This window comes from Balearica regulorum, chromosome 1 (genome assembly GCF_011004875.1).
Source record: "Balearica regulorum gibbericeps isolate bBalReg1 chromosome 1, bBalReg1.pri, whole genome shotgun sequence".
NCBI lineage: Eukaryota > Metazoa > Chordata > Aves > Gruiformes > Gruidae > Balearica > Balearica regulorum.
In genome coordinates this window covers 10,827,586-10,847,906 of record NC_046184.1, presented here as the reverse complement: position 1 = coordinate 10,847,906, position 20,321 = coordinate 10,827,586, and the positions used below count along the sequence as shown (strand labels likewise).

General features: G+C 36.2%; 1 protein-coding gene and 1 long non-coding RNA gene across 3 annotated transcripts in view; one reads left to right on the top strand and one right to left on the bottom strand.

Annotated features, from left to right (window-relative positions):
* The window catches only part of PCLO (piccolo presynaptic cytomatrix protein), a 378,115-nt gene that overhangs the window by 36,662 nt on the left and 321,132 nt on the right, over positions 1 to 20,321 (bottom strand). For both annotated transcript variants that reach the window (XM_075771604.1, XM_075771678.1), the window contains exons 22-23: positions 15,859 to 16,000; positions 12,698 to 12,765 (exon numbers count right to left, since the gene is read on the bottom strand). In XM_075771604.1, the coding sequence (XP_075627719.1) occupies positions 12,698 to 12,765; positions 15,859 to 16,000 (210 nt within the window). The remainder of the gene's footprint in view (positions 1 to 12,697; positions 12,766 to 15,858; positions 16,001 to 20,321) is intronic.
* LOC142604564 (uncharacterized) overlaps positions 1 to 20,321 on the top strand; it is a 41,733-nt gene that overhangs the window by 14,292 nt on the left and 7,120 nt on the right. The window contains exons 4-5 of the long non-coding RNA XR_012838435.1: positions 2,394 to 2,469; positions 13,001 to 13,209. This is a non-coding gene — a long non-coding RNA (uncharacterized LOC142604564). The remainder of the gene's footprint in view (positions 1 to 2,393; positions 2,470 to 13,000; positions 13,210 to 20,321) is intronic.

Genomic DNA, 20,321 nt, shown 5'->3' with positions numbered 1-20,321 from the left:
ATAATAGCCTGAAGTAATTACAAATGCCTACACATGACCAACTGTTAGGAATTCTTTGAGAGAAATAAACACACTGAAGCTTTTCCTTAACAGACAAATCATTATTCACATATCATTGAAATGGATAACACATTTCATTAAAGCTGCAAGCCTGTAAGACTAGTGTCATAGAACAAAATAATGAACATGGAGCATTACGAAAAGCATATTAATCTGAAAATAAACTGGGGACAAAGCACAACGTAGTAATTATAGATATGAAAGCAGACTCTCTACCATGAGAATCAGAAGCATCCACGCAATTTCATCATATGAAAGATTCATATTCATCCTAATGCACTGCTTTTAAAGCACTTCTATCTTGAAACACAACCTATAGTCCAATAATTCTGAGCAGTCTCAAATCCTGACATAAATATCAGCTGAAATTTAATTTTAGCTTGCCATGTGATCCCACCTGGAAATGCTCTAGATCCATCTGCATTTAAACAGCATTCCAAGATAAATGTTTGAACATCAGTCTAAAAAAGTGTTTATACTACAAGAACACAAGAGGAAATAAAAAACTCCTTTCTGAATTCCCAGCATAATAGTTTAATTTTTAAGTTATAAGTTATTTAAAAAATAAATAATAAATAATCTTCTAAACCATACGTATATAATACAATACCAGCTCCTTTTATGTGAGTTACAAACATTAATGAGTTACAAAGGACTGTTAAGTATAGAAATGGTTTATGACTTTTTTTTTTTTTTGACATTTCAAATAAATACAAAATTGGAGCTCTAATACAGAACTGTTTGGTAGGAGCAGCTGTGTTATCATTTGTAGGCAAGCTCAGAAAAGTCTATTTATAGGAAATGCTTGATAAAATGTTCTATGTTTGTGAAAGGAAGAGCTTGGATTTTGGATTCTTATTTCTCTCCTTGAGTACTAATTTCAGCAAGTAAGATTAGGCTAGAAGTTAGGAAAAACATTTCAGTATCAAGGATAATCAAGCACTAGAACAAACTGTCTAATGAAGCTGTAAATTTTTGGTGCAGATTAGCAAAATTCTTTTAGGAACAGTATTTGTTTTGAAGCAATAGGATGAGCTCTTGAGGTGCCCTCAACACCATTCCTACTACATAATATCTCACATGTATTTGAGCACTGAACATTACTGACTTTAAACCAGATCTGTTTTACTTACATTTTTCCCTGGAGAACGCACAAAATTCCAGGTCCTAATCACACTGTTAAATAGAGATCACCTGAATTATCCAGGAAGATTACATGTAAAAACCCTACTCAGTATCTCCTACTTTCATTTTCATCACAGAGGGGAATTTATTTAGGATTTGCTAATTCACCTTCTGTCATATTAATGCTTCAACCTGACTGTTACTGAGTCTAAATAAATACTGATCATGAAAAGTGACTCTATTCAAAGTTTTTTTAAATTACTCACTAGATGAAACAGCCCTTCTTCAGACTTACACCAGACAAGGCTCAGGTCCAGTAATCATACATTCCAGCATCTTCATCCTTGCTCCATTTTTGTTGCAGGAATCCCCCATTTGCTTTACAGTGTTGAAGGTCTTATTAACTGCAATTTGTACTAAATGTGCCAGTTGGCATTAAATCAGATGTCCTTCATAACCATATCTTTCTAAAGACATAGATTACAGAATTCTACCAAAATTCTTTCCCCCCCCCCCCTCAAAAATGAAACCATGTAGCTTCATCAGATTTTTGATAGAATTACCAGCACTCCAATTCCCAGCCTAAACCCTCTGACTCCATTACATCTTCAAGAAGTCACCAGAAGAAACCTCCTGAATGTTCCAAGCAGCTTTATGTGACTGGAGATACATTTAAGAGCTAGGCAAATAAAAGTAATTAAGAACATTAGGCAAGCAAATTATCTGTCCAGGTGATTATTGAAGCATCATAGCAGAGTGATATTTTGGTTTCAAGATGAAATACATGTGCTTTCAGGTTCTGCTGTTTTTCTTTTTGCTTGTCTTCTTAAAATTTATTAATTTTCTACAGATCTCGTGGGAAAGCAGCGTTTTTTAAACAAAAGCTTTAAAAAAAAATCAAGTTTTTTTGAATCTTCTTGCGACATGGTTTAATGGCTAATAGCCATCAAGTCCCGATTCATACAAGTGTGGCATAAGCCGTTAGCCAGCCACTATTTAATCACAGTCAGGCTCCCTGGATTATTTACTTCTCTTTTAATGACAATTTATAATAACAATTCAGGAACAGAATGATTTGTAACTATGTAAAGCAATGATGTTGTCATGTGGATACAAGAATATAGATTATCTTGTCTTTTTTTCTGCTAAGTTTCTATCCCTCGCTGCAGTCTTTATTCTTATTTAAATTTTTTTCTGTTTCTTTTTAGGAAATCCAGCTGGATTATACTGGCAAATACTTCAGGAAGGCAAAACTAATTGCTCCAATTACTACTGGAGAGCCAGGTGGGCAAATTAGAGTACTGGGCCAATCAGGGACAGATAAAAGAAATGTTTCCCTGCATTTTAGAGAAGCAGCTGATAATTTTTAGGTTTACAACACTGCTGTTGTTTATCTTGAATCACTTCTTCAAATTAGTGTGGTATTGAGGTATTAGTGGTATGGCTAATCCTAGCTGGAGGGAGCAGATATAAAATATTATAGATAGTTTTAAAAACATATAAAGAGAGAGAATAAGGACTACTGTCAGTGCATAAGCCTGATTCATTGCTTAAGGATTCCTTGTGACAGAAAATATATCTGATCTTTTTAATTTTTTAAATTAAAATTTGCATTCCCAAAAATAAACGAGATGCAGTATGAAGGGATCAACATGTGACAGGCTAGCTGCAAGTGCTATCTTGACTTATGTTCTATTCCCTTGTGTCCTTTTTTACCTCTGCAGTGAAGCAGCTACTCGTGTGAGAAATCACCCTTGCTGGTACTTTCTGCTTTAAATTTTGTTGGCATTGATTAATCTTATACTGTCAAGAGTAGTAGATAGTAGAGCTTTGGTAGAGTCTGATGGCAGAAAGCAAGGTTGCGATTTTATATTAAAGACAGTTTAAACGATGCCAGGTTGAATTGTAGCCTTTTTATTTATAGAGATAGTAGAGAAGTCTGACAATATCTTATTCTTTTACTTTTTTTTCCTGGGCAAAGATCAGATTTTACTCAGTAATATTTTATTTCACAAACTGACCTCACCTACATGTAAATCAGAATGGCAAAAAGACTATAAAAGCAGATACTAGAACTGCTAAAAATGTGTTTTAAAAAAGAGAACACCAGGCTCATATTGCTCTTTAGGAAAGACACTGAGAGCATACAGTAATTTCGTTTGCTATGTACTACTGGACATGAACTCAAAAGCAAAAATTGCAATTCAACCACTGTTCAAGCAAGTCTTGGTAACATTTCAGATTGGCTGGGTTTCTCTTTAAATCCATGGATCAATATCCATTACAATCAAGTAAACAGTCACATGCTTAGTCAGTACAAGATTCTATTGATTCAAGAAAAATACTTGGAAGTCCAGACAGTTTTTTCAGGTTCTCTTATGTTTTAGTATATGCTAGGATTAAAGGTTCAATCTCCTGAGATATTTGAGTTATTGGGAAGGTTGCAAACAGCAAAGATAGTATTTGACATGTGTGCAAGAAGAAAATAGATGGTGCTCCCTATGGTTTTGAGATACCAATCTAAAAAGGCCTTGAAGAGAATTGGACTGAGCCTTGGTGCAGAAACATGGAACTATTCCAAAATAACATAAAAGCTGTGCTATTGTGCAAGAGAGTGGTTCTGACTTGGTCATTTATTGATGTTCTATACACTGCTAGTGTGATATGAGTTGGGGATTATGTTGTAGGAGATAGGAATTTTTGCTCTGGAAGATAAAGTTCAGTTTAACTAAATTTAAGAAAAATAAATACAGTGTTAGTATAGGATTTGTAGGTTAATTAGAGACTGCTCTTGCTAGTAACCTTGGGCATGTAAATTCACAATTCATCTGTCCATTCACTTCCTGACATAAAAGTAGGAGTGAGCGGTTGTATGATATGTAATGATACTTTCAATTTTCCTTGGAAATAACAGTTCTCAGACCCTTACTACCCAATACTATACCTGTGACATTCTGATGTTGCTTCAGTAACTGAAGCTTAATACAAAGATAAGAAAGTGGAATGTTTCTGGCACAGAGTCACTGACTATATCTGTTCAAGACAAAAAGCTGGGTGAAGTGAGACGTGCATACCTGAAGCTCCTAGTCAAAGGTATAGACGAAACCACTGTTGAAGAATTAAAGTGTTTCTACTTCTACAACTACAAAATACCTTTGCCTGAATGGGCAACTGTTCCCAGAATACCACTCACACAGCACCGGAGTATTTGCAGTTTGTGTGCTGAACCCTTCGATAAACATTGTCACCTCTTTCATATCATAGAATCATAGAATGATTTGGGTTGAAAGAGACCTTTAACGATCATCTAGTCCAAGTGCCCCACCACAGGTGGGGACATCTTTCACTAGGTCAGCTCATGTCCAATTTCCCATCCATCAGTATCCCCAAGTCCTTCTCTGCAAAGTTGCTCCAAATTAACTCATCACTCATCTTTGAGTAATGATAACAAATTAGAGAATTAGAAGGGCCAAAGCCTAGCTAGAACTTAATTTGGCTGTTAAAGACAATAAAAAAATGTTTCTATAAATACATTAGCAAAAAAAGGAGGATTAAGGAGAATCCCTGTCCTTTATTGGATGTGCCCGAAAACAGAGTGACAAAGGATGAGGAAAAGGCTGAGGTACTTAATGCCTCATTTGCCTCAGTCTTTAGCAGTAAGACCACTTGTTCTATGGGTACCCAGCCCCTGAGCTGGAACATAAGGATGGGGAGCAGAATGAAGCCCCCATAATCCAAGGGGAAATGGTTAGTGACCTGCTACACTGCTTAGACACACACAGATCTATAGGGTCGGATGGGATCCATCCAAGGGGACTGAGGGAGCTGGTGGAAGTGCTCACCAAGCCACTTTCCAGCATTTATCAGCAGTCCTAGCTAACCAGGGAGGTCCCGGTTGACTGGCAGTTAGCCAATGTGACACCCATCTACAAGAAGGGCCAAAAGGAAGATCCAGGGAACTACAGGCCTGTCAGTCTGACCTTGGTGCCAGGGAAGGTTATGGAGCCGATCATCTTGAATGCCATCACCTGGCATGTACAGAACAATCAGGTGATCAGGCCCAGTCAGCATGGGTTCATGAAAGGCAGGTCCTGCTTGACTAACCTGATCTCCTTCTATGACAAGGTGACCTGCTTAGTGGATGAGGAAAGGCTATGGATGTTATCTACCCAGAATTTAGTAAAGCCTTTGGCACTGTGTCCCACAGCATTCTCCTGGAGAAACTGCCTGCTCATGGCTTGAATGGATGTACACTTTTCTGGGTGAAAAACTGGCTGGATGGCCAGGCCCAAAGGTTTGTGGTGAATGGAGTTGGCGGCCGGTCACAAGTGGCGTTCCCCAGGGTTGAGTACTGGAGCCAGTTCTCTTTCATATCTTTATCAATGATCTGGACAAGGGGATCGAGTGCTCCCTCAGTAAGTTTGCAGATGACACCAAGTTGGGTGGGGGTGTTGATCTGCTTGAGGGTAGGGAGACTCTACAGAGGGATCTGGACAGGCTGGATCAATGGGCCGAGGCCAATCGTATGAGGTTCAACAAGGCTCAGTGCTGGGTCCTGCACTTGGGTCACAACAACCCCAGGCAACACTACAGGCTTGGGGAAGAGTGGCTGGAAAGCTGCCCGGCAGAAAAGGACCTGGGGGTGTTGGTCAACAGCTGGCTGAACACGAGGCAGCAGTGTGCCCCAGTGTCCAAGAAGGCCAACAGCATCCTGGCTTGTATCAGACCTAGTGTGGCCAGCAGGACTAGGGAAGTGATCGTCTCCCTGTACTCGGCACTGGTGAGGCTGCACCTCGAGTCCTGTGTTCCATTTTGGGCCCCTCAGTACCAGAGAGACATTGAGGTGCTGGAGCGTGTCCAAAGAAGGGCAACGAAGCTGGTAAAGGGTCTGGTCAAGTCTGATGAGGAGCAACTGAGGGAATTGGGGTTGTTTAGCCTGGAGAAAAGGAGGCTGAGGGGAGACTTTATCTCTCTCTACAACCACCTGAAAGGAGGTTGTAGCCAGGTGGGTGTTTGTCTCTTCTCCCAAGTAATAAACAAGAGGAGAAGAGGAAATATCTTCAAGTTGTGCCAGGGGAGGTTTAGACTGGATATTAGGAAAAATTTCTTCACTGAAAGGGTTGTCAATCGCTGGAACAGGCTGCCCAGGGAAGTGGTGGTGTCACCATCCCTGGAGAGATTTAAAAGATATATAGACAAGGTACTTAGAGACGTGGTTTAGTGGTGGACTTGGCAGTGCTAGGTTAACGGTTGGACTTGATGATTTTAAAGGCCTTTTCCAACTAAAATGATTCTATTATTCTAAATATGATCTCTGTCTAAAATCCCTCCAACTTTACTCAATTTGCAGGTTGCGTTTTATTCAATTCTATAGTTGAGCCTTCTCTAAGAAGTAATCTACGATAATTTTTTCTGATTGCTGACCGAGAAAAACAACAAAAGCAGTTGGCTTAATCATTAGAAATAATTTGTTAGAGATTAGCAGAGAATTTACTTCATACCAAAGGAAGTTAAGGGTATATTTATAGTATCAAGAGTATTTAGAGTCATCATATAGTCCATGAGGAGACTTAGATATCTGCAGGGGAAAATTATATCATACAAACTAGGTGCTGATATACTTTGTAAAGCTGGCCTAAAGTGGTGGTATACCAGTCCCCACAGAAAGTGAGGATGAAGTCCCAAAATGCAGTCCCACTGGGCTCTGGAGGCACACCAGAAACCATTTGTTGCCTGTAACTGGCTACTATCAGGACAAGAACTAGTGTTTGTCTATTTTACAACAAGGTCGGCTGTTGTCCTGTAGCCCCCTGATATTCAAGGCCTGCTGATGTGGCAGGGGAGCACCTTTTTCTCTCTCCTTCCAAGAGGGAGATCCTCCAGCATGAGCCTCTCAAGACTTCCTCAAAATGGGAATTCCACAAATTTTGGCATCAAGCCACCAGAATATGTGCTTCCTTCCATAATTCATGAAATCCCTCTTGTCCAAACCCAAAGCATCTGTCTTAGAGCGTCTTTATCACCTTTTTTGCATTTTCATTCCTAAATTACTGTGTTTCTCCATTAAATATCAAATTAATGTTAGATGACCTAAGCTGAGGTTACATTTCACAGAAGTTACCTTCTAATAGCTACAAAGATATAAATTAGACTTGATTATGAGAGAAGGAAAGTGTCAGATGATCCCAAAGTTACAGAAATTTAAGGTTTAACCTAATCTCTGTTCTACATTGTTCCCAGTCTCAGTGTTTTCATTCAAAGTCACTATTACTTATGCAAGGTCAATAAAATTCACCTTAATTTTAATCCAGCAAGAAGTTAAATTCTAATTATAACCTACTTCATGAATTTTGAGCATCATATTTTAATCTGATCTCACAGTCCTCTTCTTTTGTAAAATGATACAGATAACCAAGAAAAGTTTCTCATCTGCAGTAAACCCCATATTTTCAGCCTGGTCAACTGCGACATCAAAGTACAGATTTTACTTAGGCAAAAGCATTTGCAAATCTCGATAACTATATCATGATTAGCCCTTAATAATTACCTTCATCTGTCTTTTTTTCTCCTCTTACTTATAACTTTCTGGTCGAAGGTCCATAATTAAGTCCATTTCTCTCTGAACATCCTCATAAGGACTAATATTATAGTTCCAATATTTCAACCACTGGAGTTAAAAAAAATCAATATGCAAAATTTTTAAAGTGTGGAGATGCAGCATGTTGATTTCAGCAACAGCTAAAGCCCTTAATCTTTTCTCAGTCATACCACAGTGAGTCCTTCCGTTTAAACAGAGTTAATTTAGCCTAACTAAACAGCAAGTAAAAAGAGAATGAATGTTTTTTTTCTGAGTTTTAATTACTTTGAAGAACGTGGCAATGCTTAGTTGTGCCTGTGCTGTCAGTTTGTTATGTGCTTTGTTTTACAAGAGAGCACTAATCCACATATTACTCCTGGGCATGCCGTCAAGAAAAAGCGTGATACAATTTGCAAGATACTTTGCTCCAGGGTCTGTTCTGTGCAGACGTGACGGATGAAAATTTCACCAGGACTATTCAGAAAGCTATAAAGGAAAATTTACAGGTGAAATTTTTGCTAGTCACTTACTTATAGAAGTCATGTACCTATCCTCCAAAATGTTGTTAGAATGACCCCTTAGCCTGTTTTAAGGTTTGTGTCCTATTTCAACCATTTTTCTCATAAATAAAGATTAAACTGTCTTAGTTAATGAAATACAATGATAAGTGATGAAACTGTTTATAAACAAATTTCTTAGTTTATAATCCAGGCTGATGAACCACAAAGCTCAAAAGTTAAAAAAAAAGAAAAAAAGAAAAAAAAAAGAGGTGTGTGTTAGCTTTAGACTATTCTGAATAGATTAAATAACAGTCACAGTATTGTAAATTTTCCCTGTTACAGCATGATGTTATCATAGAGATTTTTCTTTTTTTTTAGATCTGTAATTCAGACAAATACACAGCATGTATTTGCTGTGGAAAACCCCGGATGAGTTCATTAAAGGCTACATAAAAAATGAGTGCATATCACTAATATATCATCTTGCAAAAGTTCAGGAAGTATGTGTGCATCATCAGATTTTGAAAGAGTACAAATCTATTCCTTCTGCTCAGGTGTGGAAACACATCTGCAGAGGTTTTACTAGAATATTCTGCAATTTTCTCTTTAGGTTCTGTCCTTTATACAGGGAGAGAGTTTCTTACTTACAGGGCTTCATTCTACTGGACTCAAAAGGTGATATTCAAAGGACCGCTGGAAATGTCAGAAAGTGAGCCTCTGACCCATGGCAGAACTGTGTAGACACATTTTTGGTATTCAGGACATGGACTGGATGGGATTTTTTTTAAATTTTTTTTAAGTAAAAAGCCCACTCCCTTGGAAGATGTGAATGTGGATCCACTCTGTTCTTATACAAAGTTTACAATTTTCTATCTGAAAATCCTGACAACAATGAGGCCAAGCACAGAGGATGACAGAAGCACTGTGAGTACTCATTCACTCCAAAAACTACTAAGTGAAGCCAGACCATGCTTGCCAACATGTTCATCTTTTCTAAAACAGACCTTGTTTGAGATGAACCTCAATGTCTGTAATAATAGCGGAATGATATTTTGCACATATATAGCAAATGAGAAGATCCAAAATTTCCTTGCAGTAAAGTATTTAACTTAACATTATATATATATCTTCTACTAGAAATAATGGCAGCTTGGGGTTACCTAGTAAATTCGTGCTTTTGAAATATAGGCAAATAATTTTCCCCATATATTTCTTGGCTGGATACATAGTTGGTAGGTGGAAAATATCATCTGGGATCTATTGGCTGAGCAGTTTCGTAGGGTAGATGATAGACCAATCATGATCTACAACTGAATTAAGATATTAATCATGTGCTTTTAATTGTTAATTTCAATCCTTACATGGAACGCAATGGGGTTTTTTTGTCTGTAATGTCTGTAATATTCCATAGCATATCATAAGAGATCTTTAAACAAAAGATATTGCACTTTCTGAAATGAATAGAGAAATTAGTTTGCATAACTCAATGAAGATCACAATATATATCATAAAATTTACTGAAGTTTAAGAAGATGAAATATTTCATCTGCTCAGGGCAGAATGTCCAGTGTAAGATGGCATGCAACAATGCATATCATAAAAATAACTGTAACACAGTGTCCAGGAACAAAACTCTGAATTATTTTATATTATTAAGTAGTATGAAAATACAGAATATGACAAGATGATATGTTCAGAGAAACAAAAATTATCATAGCAATACTCACAGTTATTTATAGTGACCATTTGGTTGTGTCAGCAAAGTAAATAGTACTGTTTTCCAATATTTACTTATAATTTAACTGATACATCTTAATAGCACAAAAACTATTCGCAACAAAACATTAGCACATTTCTCAAGTGGGTAAGCAATTACAAAAGGGGTATATGTTTCCCTGGTGATTCCACTTTTGTACATGCCTAAATTTTGGTGTCATACCCTGTCAGCTGAATCTGAACTCTGTTGCTACAGTTTTGATTCAGCTGCCTAAAAACCAGTTTTCATTGCCATTCAGAAATCCTACCTTGCTTTGCTTCCAGCTACTGGTCTTAAAGATCTTTTTCCTGTAAGCCCCCTGCTACATTTGCCAGGCCTGTGTGAATGACTTGGATGACTAAAGCTTTGCAAGTAGCAGTAGATCCGCATTTTTAAGCAATTGAATTTATTCTGCACAGTTTTAAAGAGAATAATCCACAGACTACTTTTCACAGAACTTGTCCATTAAGAATATTTGAAAATGTAGAAATAGTACTCATATTAAAAGTTTTTACTTATAACACTAAATCCTTATTTGCAAACAAGAATACAAATGTCAACTATGGGAGCTCTCTCCAAATTAATGTAAAATGGGAATGAATATTTGCTCCCAGTTAATTGCAGAGCTCCTCTGGTCCACAACACACATAAGTGCACTACAGAAAAGATATAATTTGATCTTTAAGACTTTAAGATTTTCATTCACTTTTGTTCACCTATGAAAAGAATACCACAATAATTTTATAATACTGAAGTAATTCTCAGTTAATCTTGACATCCTCTAAATTCTGAACTACTTCCCTGCAAGATAATTATATTTACATGCTGAAACTGAAATTCTCTTGAATTATTTTCCAGCTTTAAGTTTAATTTATCATTTGAGATTAATCTGTCCCATCTTGGTCAACTAGAGATCAGACAGCAAAAACTAGGCTGGCTGCCCCAGATTCTCTCAATGGGGAGAAACAATATTTAGTAAGAAGCACTCATTTTATCAGACCTGGAGTTGTAATTCTTAGAGTTCCCAAATTAGGAGAAGTGAATTGCATCATAAGTGAAAATTAGGGAATTGCAGCTCTTGAGTTATTTGCAGATTTTGAAAATGAGGAGAAACATGCCTTCGGCTGGACAAGTAGCTTTAGTGACCAAATGCTATACACACAATTTTTAGAATCTTTCAAAAGGCAGGGGTTTTTTGCCTGGGTCTGTTTGGGGTTTTGATTTTTTGGGGGGTTTTGGGGTTGGTTTGGGGTTTTTTTTTTGAATGATACAAACATTAAATTAAAACATTTTTTCTTTGTAGGTTCTGAAGGTTATGATCCAAACCCTTACTAAAGGGGCAATTTATGATGAATTTATGATGAACAAAATAATGAACAGCTGGTTTTTTACAATTTTCGTTCTGTATAAAACACATCTTGACAAAGTAAAAATGGAAAATTCCTAATTTCCCATTTTCATCCCACCATTTCTCTTTTTAAAAAATAGTTTATTTTTCAAATACTTGAAAATACTATTGAACAAATTGAAGTTTGATAAGCAGCTGAATTTGGATTTTTGTATGATGAGTAATCTGTACTGAAAGATTTAGTAGAATGCATATACAGAGTTAAGGATTTTTGCTTTGGAAAAGAGTTTTACAGTTCTACCTTCAAATTCTAATTTGATTTCTTCAAATCTGTGGAACATTAGATCACTTTTACCTCAAATATAGCAACAGCGATTTTTTCCCCATGTATACAAATTGCAGAAACCTGAAAAATGTTGACTTTTTAAGGCTGAACTTAACAGGAAGTTAACTTCAATTGTATATATGAATTTCAATTTATGAATTAAATTGAAATGCATTAAAATGATAAAACTATTATTTTAATAATAAAATGAAGCTCAATATAATTAAGTTTTATATTTGAGGTCAACAGAAACATACACTTGAAAGAAAATACCTTATATGCAAAGGGAAATGGAATTTTCCTAACATATCCTTCAATACAAAACACTCTTAATTTTCATGCAGTTGTCCATTATTACACATGAAAGACATAATCACATTGCTCATGAAACTTTGACAAGCCATTCTGTCGGGCTCTTTCCATCTCCAATCTTACAATGTCTCCTTCTTTGACAGCACCACATTCATATCGAAAAATATCACTCAGGACTTCCCAATCAGATAAGAGTTTCACAATAGTCTAAGTGCAGCAGTCAAGCTTGATGTTCAGCTAATATTTTTATTTAAATTTAATGTTTTATGTAGACACTAAAATTAATAATTGTTTTAAATATATATATATATATATATATTTTGAAATGTTATAAAAATAGAGCCTGACAGCCATTGGATATTTTCTTCTGATTTAATGGGTATTGAGTCAGCTCCATACTTCATATTTTTTATTCCAATACTATGAAAAGCAATGAACATTGAATCACAGATATTATTCATTGCAATCTAAATATTTAATTAAACAGGTAAGACACTGTTCTCATTTAAACTGAAGACTCATTACATTGGTGCTATGCGTAAAGGGCCCTTAAAGTAAATGAAAGTCAGGATCTTAATCTATAATACAAAGAGAGCATAGACTAATCTTTCATAGCATAACAAGTAAAAGAAATAAACATGTCAGTTCTATAAACATGGGATACCACTGTAGTGTTGTTTGTATTTCTTTTTACCTTCTGCATCGGTTAATCCTACTCCCGACTGCTTTACTGGTTCTTGTCCATTCTGGCTCATCTTCCCTCTGTTAAAAGATAGTTGGTAGTTGTCAATAAGATCATAGAGATGAGATCTAAGAAATGATGCACCCAAGCCAGTAAGGCTTGCTTCTCTACAAAAAGGCAAACACACAGGTATTTCTAAAAACCAAAAAAGTGTGTGTGTGTATTTAATTTCAAGAAAATACAGTGTATGGTATGTTTTTCTATTGATATTTGGACAGATCACTGAAGAACATGATTATTTTTTCTCTTTTGGAGGCAACTACAATCATATCTCGCTGAGTCTGTACATTCTTATAGAATGGGGTCATCAGGTGCTGTATGCTACCTGCCCCCCCATCAGCCTGGGGTTCTGCAACCAGTCTGCATAGCTCTTGTCCTCACTTTATCCTGTTATGATGAACAGTGAAATATATAATAAAGAGTCACGGAGTTGATACTTGATCTACAGTCCTATTACTTCAAAGGTAAGGCATGTTTGTGCTCATGATCTTCTTTTAATGATTGCTTTTACATTACAGTTCAAGTTTAGCAAAAGAAACAATTCAGGTCTGAGACTTACATTAATCTTAAAGTAAGGTAAGTGAAATAAATCATTGTCTGGAGTTCCCTATCTTTCTCCACTGGATGTAGAAAGAACCTGGATTACAATCTAGATGTCTATTTTTAGGCAATGAAAGTTAGGTAAAATAAAAACTATCTTTAAATATACTTGTTGCAAGCTCTAAGACATGATTACTGCCACCCTCAAAAACATGTCTGCTACTATGAGAGTTTGTGCTTCTGTTTGTCTTTCCCCCTTAAGACTGAAATGCTGTGATAGACAATCTAAGGCATTGTCTTCAGATGCATGTGATCCCTCTGGGTTTAAAGGGTCAGCACTGTTGTTTGCTACCCGTGAGCCAGCTTCATGCTTCACAGCAGCAACAGAAGCTATCCAAGTTCACATGGAACTAAAAAATTAGTATAAAATGTCAGTCTTTAAAGTGATTTTAAATTCAATTCAAAAGTTATTCTTTTCTTCTTGCACGAGGTAATGCTTTATAAAACATATTACAAACATGAAACAAGAATTATTCGTCCCTAAGGTTAGACTCCTTACACATTGTTCTGATGCTTTTCACCTTTGCATCCAAAATTAGTATAATTTTACAGACAGTGAACTGGTATAGATGGTTACACAATACAAAGTCATAGAGAATTTGGTCATTATTATCAATGAGAACATGAATAATTTTCAGGGGTATTACAACTGGATGATAAGAGTCTTTTTTAAAAGTATCCCAAATAGAAAGAATTTACAAGATTTATTCAGCTGCATAAAACTGTATATAATGATAAATTCCCCTTGATACTTATAACAATATTTAATATTGGCAATTATTCTAAGTAGTTACCTCATCAAACAATTCCCATGGTGTCACTATTTAATTCTTTTATTTTCCTTCATAACTAAATGTTCCTATGATTAAAAGCATTTTGGACTAGAGTAAAGAGTTTAAATTCTGGCCTATCCAACACTTTTTCTGTTGATAGATCAGAACCTTAATCTAAACAGGGAGTTTATAACCAAAAATGTTTTTACATGCCCAGACACTTAAAATTATTTAGCTCACTTAACGCTTCACATCCAAATTTTGAGCTGTGGTCTTATGGAGATGCTGAATTAGTGTACAAGGTCAGAGTCCCTGAAGTCATTATCAAGCCAGCGTGAATGCAAATGTTGACTAGAATTTCAATCATACATATATATTCAGATATATAATATTTTTTATCCAGAATTCAAAATAGAAACAGTTATCTATTTTAAAACATTCTCCCCAGGGATGATCCCAAAGGTCTCTGATGGCAAACAGTAATTTTGTCATTAATTTTCGTTACGTTGCCATGTAAAGCCCTTGAGACTAACATGAAAATGTCTATGTAAATGTCCTGTCTTTTAAAGTCTCTGTCTAATATCAGCATATAAACAATTTACTTTAAAAATGCCATAATCAAAAAAAAGATAGTCTAGTCCTTAACAGAAAATAAGAGGGCTGGATATATTTTATTTAATTGAGTAAAATTCATGGGAACAAATCGCTATAAGAGAAAAACTGAAGCCGTGGAGACTTTTTCCTGTTTTTTAGTCAAAGTGGGGCTGATTTCTGGCTGGTGAATCTGTCAGCCAAATACCGAGTAACTGTAGATACTGTCACATTGCTAGACAAGCAGTGATAGTATTTGAACTCAAATTTAGCATGTGTGAACTAAAAACTAAAATTGAGAGCTCCATCTTGTGTTTCTGCACACAAAGATTTTATGCATCTTTGCTTTTCTCATTAGGAATGACGGCAAAATAATTTTCTTTTGAAACTGTCAAATCCAATTAAATATTGTCTTTTTTCCACTAGGAAGTACAACTCTTTAACCTATAACATGAGCAAAAAGTTCAATGAAGATTAAGTAATTGGCACCCCACAACCTGAGCTCACATTGTCCTCATAGATTTTGAAAGTGAGACTGAAATATTAGATTTGTGTCCATTATCCTTTTCACCACTAATCAGCTGTAGATAAATACCATTGGGCTTTATTTCAGAAAATGATGAATACTGAGAAATGTCACAGTTCTAGAGAACGATTTTTTTCTTCATTCAAGCTTTTTTAGGAAGATTATATCAAATTCTTGTGACTAATAATTCAAGACTGCAGGGGAAAAGCAAAATCTGTGTCCCAGAGAAAAACATGGAACAACTATCTAGGATAGATATATAACCTTTCTAGGATGTCAATCTGAAAACTTGAACTAAGTATTCTCAAGCCTATGAATGTTGTACTTTTAAAACTGAACCCAAGGCCACCTCTCCACACTTGCATCAAAGGCCAAGACTAGCACCTCTCTTGTGTGATAGTAATAAATTCATGAGATTGAGGCAGAGGTTTGGTTGGTTATTAATAATTCAAAGTTCAACAAAGCAGAATAAAAATACAAGCTCTGAAAAATTCTCCCCTTTTAGCTGCAATTCTACTGTGTAACTCGAGTCTGCAGAGCAAACTATGTAAGAAGATGACTGGCAAGTGAAAGGGCTATACATAGTGCACAGAGGACAGAATATATTAAAGGAAAAGCCTTACATTCTTGGGATGGGAAACAGATTATTCTCTCCTGTGGCACTGCTGCTGCCTTCGCTATCCATGCTGTATCCACTGCCAAAACTACTGGCTGATGAGCCAGTGGAGACAGAACTTTCTGCAGGTCGGTGATTAGTAGACCTTGCTGTATGGGGCAGGAACAGTGGGTTACCAAAAACCTTGTAAGACATCAGTACCATCCATGCTAAGAAAAAATGTAATTTATCAAAATACACACTGCAAACATTTTCAGTTTTTACTTTACATTCCAGTATTGTGTTATCTTCTTTTGCAGATATTATTTATTTTCACATAGAATAAGGGGTTCTAAACCAAATAGTATACCACCATATTTTTTCTTCAGTCATGTTAATTGTTCAAATCAACAACCTGAAGGAAAAAAAGAATGGGTTAGATTGATTAACACTGCTTTTCTGATTAAAGCCACAGAAAACCAGTTATTCATCTGAAACATTTCATATGGTAATCTTGTAAAAATGAAATTCCCAGTGGGCATTCCTCATATTCCTCATGAAACATTCTTGGCATTTGGTGATTTTGAGGAGGAGAGGAAGCTGAAAGGAAATATAGGTACACCGTCTATAGTCACAGAGACTGTATGAAGACCTTCACCCCTCTTCAGACGTAACACAGCTACTGCATTATATTTCTCAACTGCTTCTACCCATCTGGATCTTTCCTAATACATGCCTAGAATTTTAATGCACATATTTTGATGGGAGCTGCCCTAATCTTGTTTAAGACCATTTGGTGTAGAAAATGTACACCAGCATATGTTATTTTTAATTCAGATGCTTTATTTTGTTGTTTGGATATTGTACTACAAGAACAAATCTTCCAGTATTCAGCCTTTAGCAAGTTGAGAAATGTAAACAAAAAGGACATGGTGACATTACACATAATAATTAATACAGGCACAGTAGACTAGCTATTCTCATACTGAATAGCACAATTTTCTGGGAATATTAATACAGATTTTAGGAATTTTTTTTTTTGTTAAATGTCCTCTTCTACAGCTACTATTGTCATATTTCTTCTTTTCTAAATGACTAAGCATATATCCTGAAGATAAAAAATACTTTCTTTAAAATTTTTTTTCTATGAAGACTTAATGAAGTTTTATGTTATTTTGATAAACTATGAAACTCTAATGCAAGCAGTTAAAATAAATTCTTCTTTAAACCAGAAATTAGTAAAATATCTAAATGGAAATTACTTCAAATAAGAGCCAGAGCCCCAATGGTGTCTTGCCTTAAACTGGCAACCAATATTACTTATGTTTCACTGAATGAAAATTTTTGGTGAAGGTTGCTGCATGCTCCCTGATGTGGGACCAGGAAGCTGAGTATGACTTTTCAAACGTAACGCAAAAGAAGATTAATAATTGAAACTAGAAGAGAGAAATAAGCAATCCTTTGTCCAAACTGTGAGTTAAGACAGAACTCTTACTCTGCAAAGCGATTGTTCACTGCTAAACTGAGCTGTCACATAAGTCTTTTTTTTTTTTTTTAACAAAATACTCTATTAGCCTCCTCTGTTTCACTGTTGCCTACAGCTGCAGAAGGAATCTGTCACTATAGATTATTTTCAGACAAAATATTCCTTAGCTTTATTTCATGATTTTCTATATTGATCATAGGCTATCTTCTTGGGTAGTAATACAAATTAATAAACTGTAAATTCATAGTGTTATTAACAGATACTCTCAGTATCTCATCTGGAGAGAAAGCCACCCGTGTTTTTTCCGCAGAGGCAGGCAGAGCACAGCAGTGCGCCCTGCTCAGGCAGCTGTGAGCAGTGGTTGCTCTATCACTTTCGGTTTGTGGTGCTGTGAGTGAATTCCTACTACGGTGACCCATCAGGAAACTGCTGGTGGGAAATGTCGGGCAAGAGCAAGATTTCAGAGAAGAGAGGTCCAGCTCTCCTCTCCAGTGCATGATTGCCAGCTGCCCTGTATTCAACAGCCTGAATTGGGGCTCTCTCATGCCTGTCCCAAACTAATCCATAACCTCAGTTCTCAGTGTTTCTGTGACCCGTATGACTTCTGATGTTGCTGTTTGGGATTCTGAGGGTTCTTTAGGGTTTTTGTTAGGTTTTTTTTTGTTGGTTGTTGGTTTGGAGGGGTTTTTTTGCGATGGCATGACAAATACCTCATAGGCGAGAACAATTGGGAAAGCCACACATTCGCAAAACCCATGGAGGCCAAGACAGTATTGTGCCAGCACAAGGAAGTGTCTTTAGTCCTTCCCTTAGGCATGAGTTTGCTAAGTGTAGCATGCACCTCCACCATAACATATGTGGTTGAAAGGGTGGTTCATATCTAGGCTCTTATTTTTATTGATTTTGCTGTAAAAGCTAGTGCCTGAAGTTATTTCTTATACATTTACTGGTGGATTTCTACTACCAGTAACAACCTAGAATTTAGTTCAAGCTAGAAAAGGTTGAATTAATCCTTTATAAATGGTTTAGAAGTTTTGCTGCATCTATTTATAGTCAAAACATAGTTATTTCTTTTGAAACAGCTGTTTCCTGATGATCCATTCAGTATGCTGTATTTTTAGTTTCTCTACTGTTTTCACTAATTTACATCTTTCTCTATATTGATGTTTTTTCCCATAAGATCTCTCAGTGAATGATTATAATGGATCCAAGTTTAGATTCATGACTGGATTTTGAAAATTCTGAAGTTCAGTGTTATTTTTTTTTTCTTGTCTACTCTATGAAAGTAATAAACTACAGCATCAGTTTGGGGCAAGAGATGAAATCCACAAATAGATTTACAGCTCCTGTTGTTGACAAATTAAGAATTTGGATACAGAGAACCCCTTCATAACTCATGAGACACCAACACTTTCTATATATCTATATATTTCAGATAAATCTAGACCTTTAAGCTTCTGCTGCTGGTTATATAGGAAACTTCCAAGTTTTGAAGATGTGGTGATGCCTACTGCCAGGAAATATTTTGCCTGAGAGTTAGAATAACCATGGTTAGATGTGTACTCTAAGTTGAAAGTTAGAACTTTTTCCCTGTTCTCATGTGCAAGGGACTAGTTTGTATATTCATTTGCAGTCTTGCCCTTTCTCTTTGAAAAAATGCAAGCATTGTCTTAGGAACTTTAACAAGAAAGGCTGAGTTCACTGTGGTACTCCTCTAGTCTTACTAGCCTTTGTAACGTCTGTGAAGCCCTATAAGTATCAGAGCAATTGCCACCCTTCTTGGCCGGTTGTGTTCCTATCCACATAAAGGACAAGTAACTAAAGTGAGATTAGGGCAGGTTCACTTCTGAGTTACAGAGTTTCTGCTTACAGCTACCTATGCTAGAAAATGCCTAAGTTCTCAGGTTTTGACATTAAAGTTCTGGTGGGAGGTGCCTTGGTCTGTAGACAGTTGAATAGTTTTGTATGGATTAAGTTGGTTTTTGAGGTCCAGCAATTGGATATTCTCTTCTGGTATCACAGAGGTGCCTGATACTTCAAGGTGTAGTCTTTCTTTGCCTAAATGTAAAACATGTATTTGAATAGGGGCTTGGGCAAAGCCAAGTGCCATCATTTGAATATTAAGTATCCAGAGTATGGAAGAACTATGTTTCATTGCTTCCTTTCCCATTGGTTTTTCAAATTATTTCTTGATTTTTAGGGGGAAAAAAAACCACAAACAAACCACCTTTAGAAACTCTTTGAATGCTTAGAATACTTTTAGAAACTCTTAGGAAAAAAAATTCCCATATGCAAGGTTTTGGTGCCAATTACATGTGATGCTGAAATAATTTCATTTCTAGAAGAAAGAAAAGACTCTTCAGGCCTCAGCAGATGGGAGAGAGTAAGCTTAACTGAAGATCATTACCCAGCATCATCATTTGGCCTCTTACAGGGAGAGAGGAAATATTCTTTCCCTTCAGCCCCTTCTCCATGAACTGTTGATGCAGTTTGTCAAGTGCTTGGGACTTTTTAAGGATTGTAACTTCAGTGATGTCTGGGCTTTCCAGCTATTGGACTATGAAGAATAGAAATGGGAAATGAAAGTTTAAACTCTAATATAAGCTGCTTCCTCTGAAATAATGCACAGAATTCCCTATTATACAAAGCTATTGTTGTAGCTTTGATTTCATTTTCAACTACTAATCCTACTGTGGCTGGCAGTTCCCCAATGAGATGAAATGTTCTCTGAAGGTGTGGGTGGGTAGACATGTCATATGTGGTAGCTAGCAATGTGGTGTTAATGCTGCCTCTGAGTGACACGGTTTTACTGTCTGTTGTTGTTGTACAGGCTGGCATGAGCAAAACTTTCAGTTCAGCCATTCTAGTGAATAATACATAAATGAATCAGAAGAGCTTTCGATTGCTTACAGGAATTCTTTCAGATTCTAAGAAAGTGGATCATAATGTTATCCCTGGTGTAGGATCAGGGGTTTCCAAGAAAAAAAAAAAAAAAAAAAAAAAAA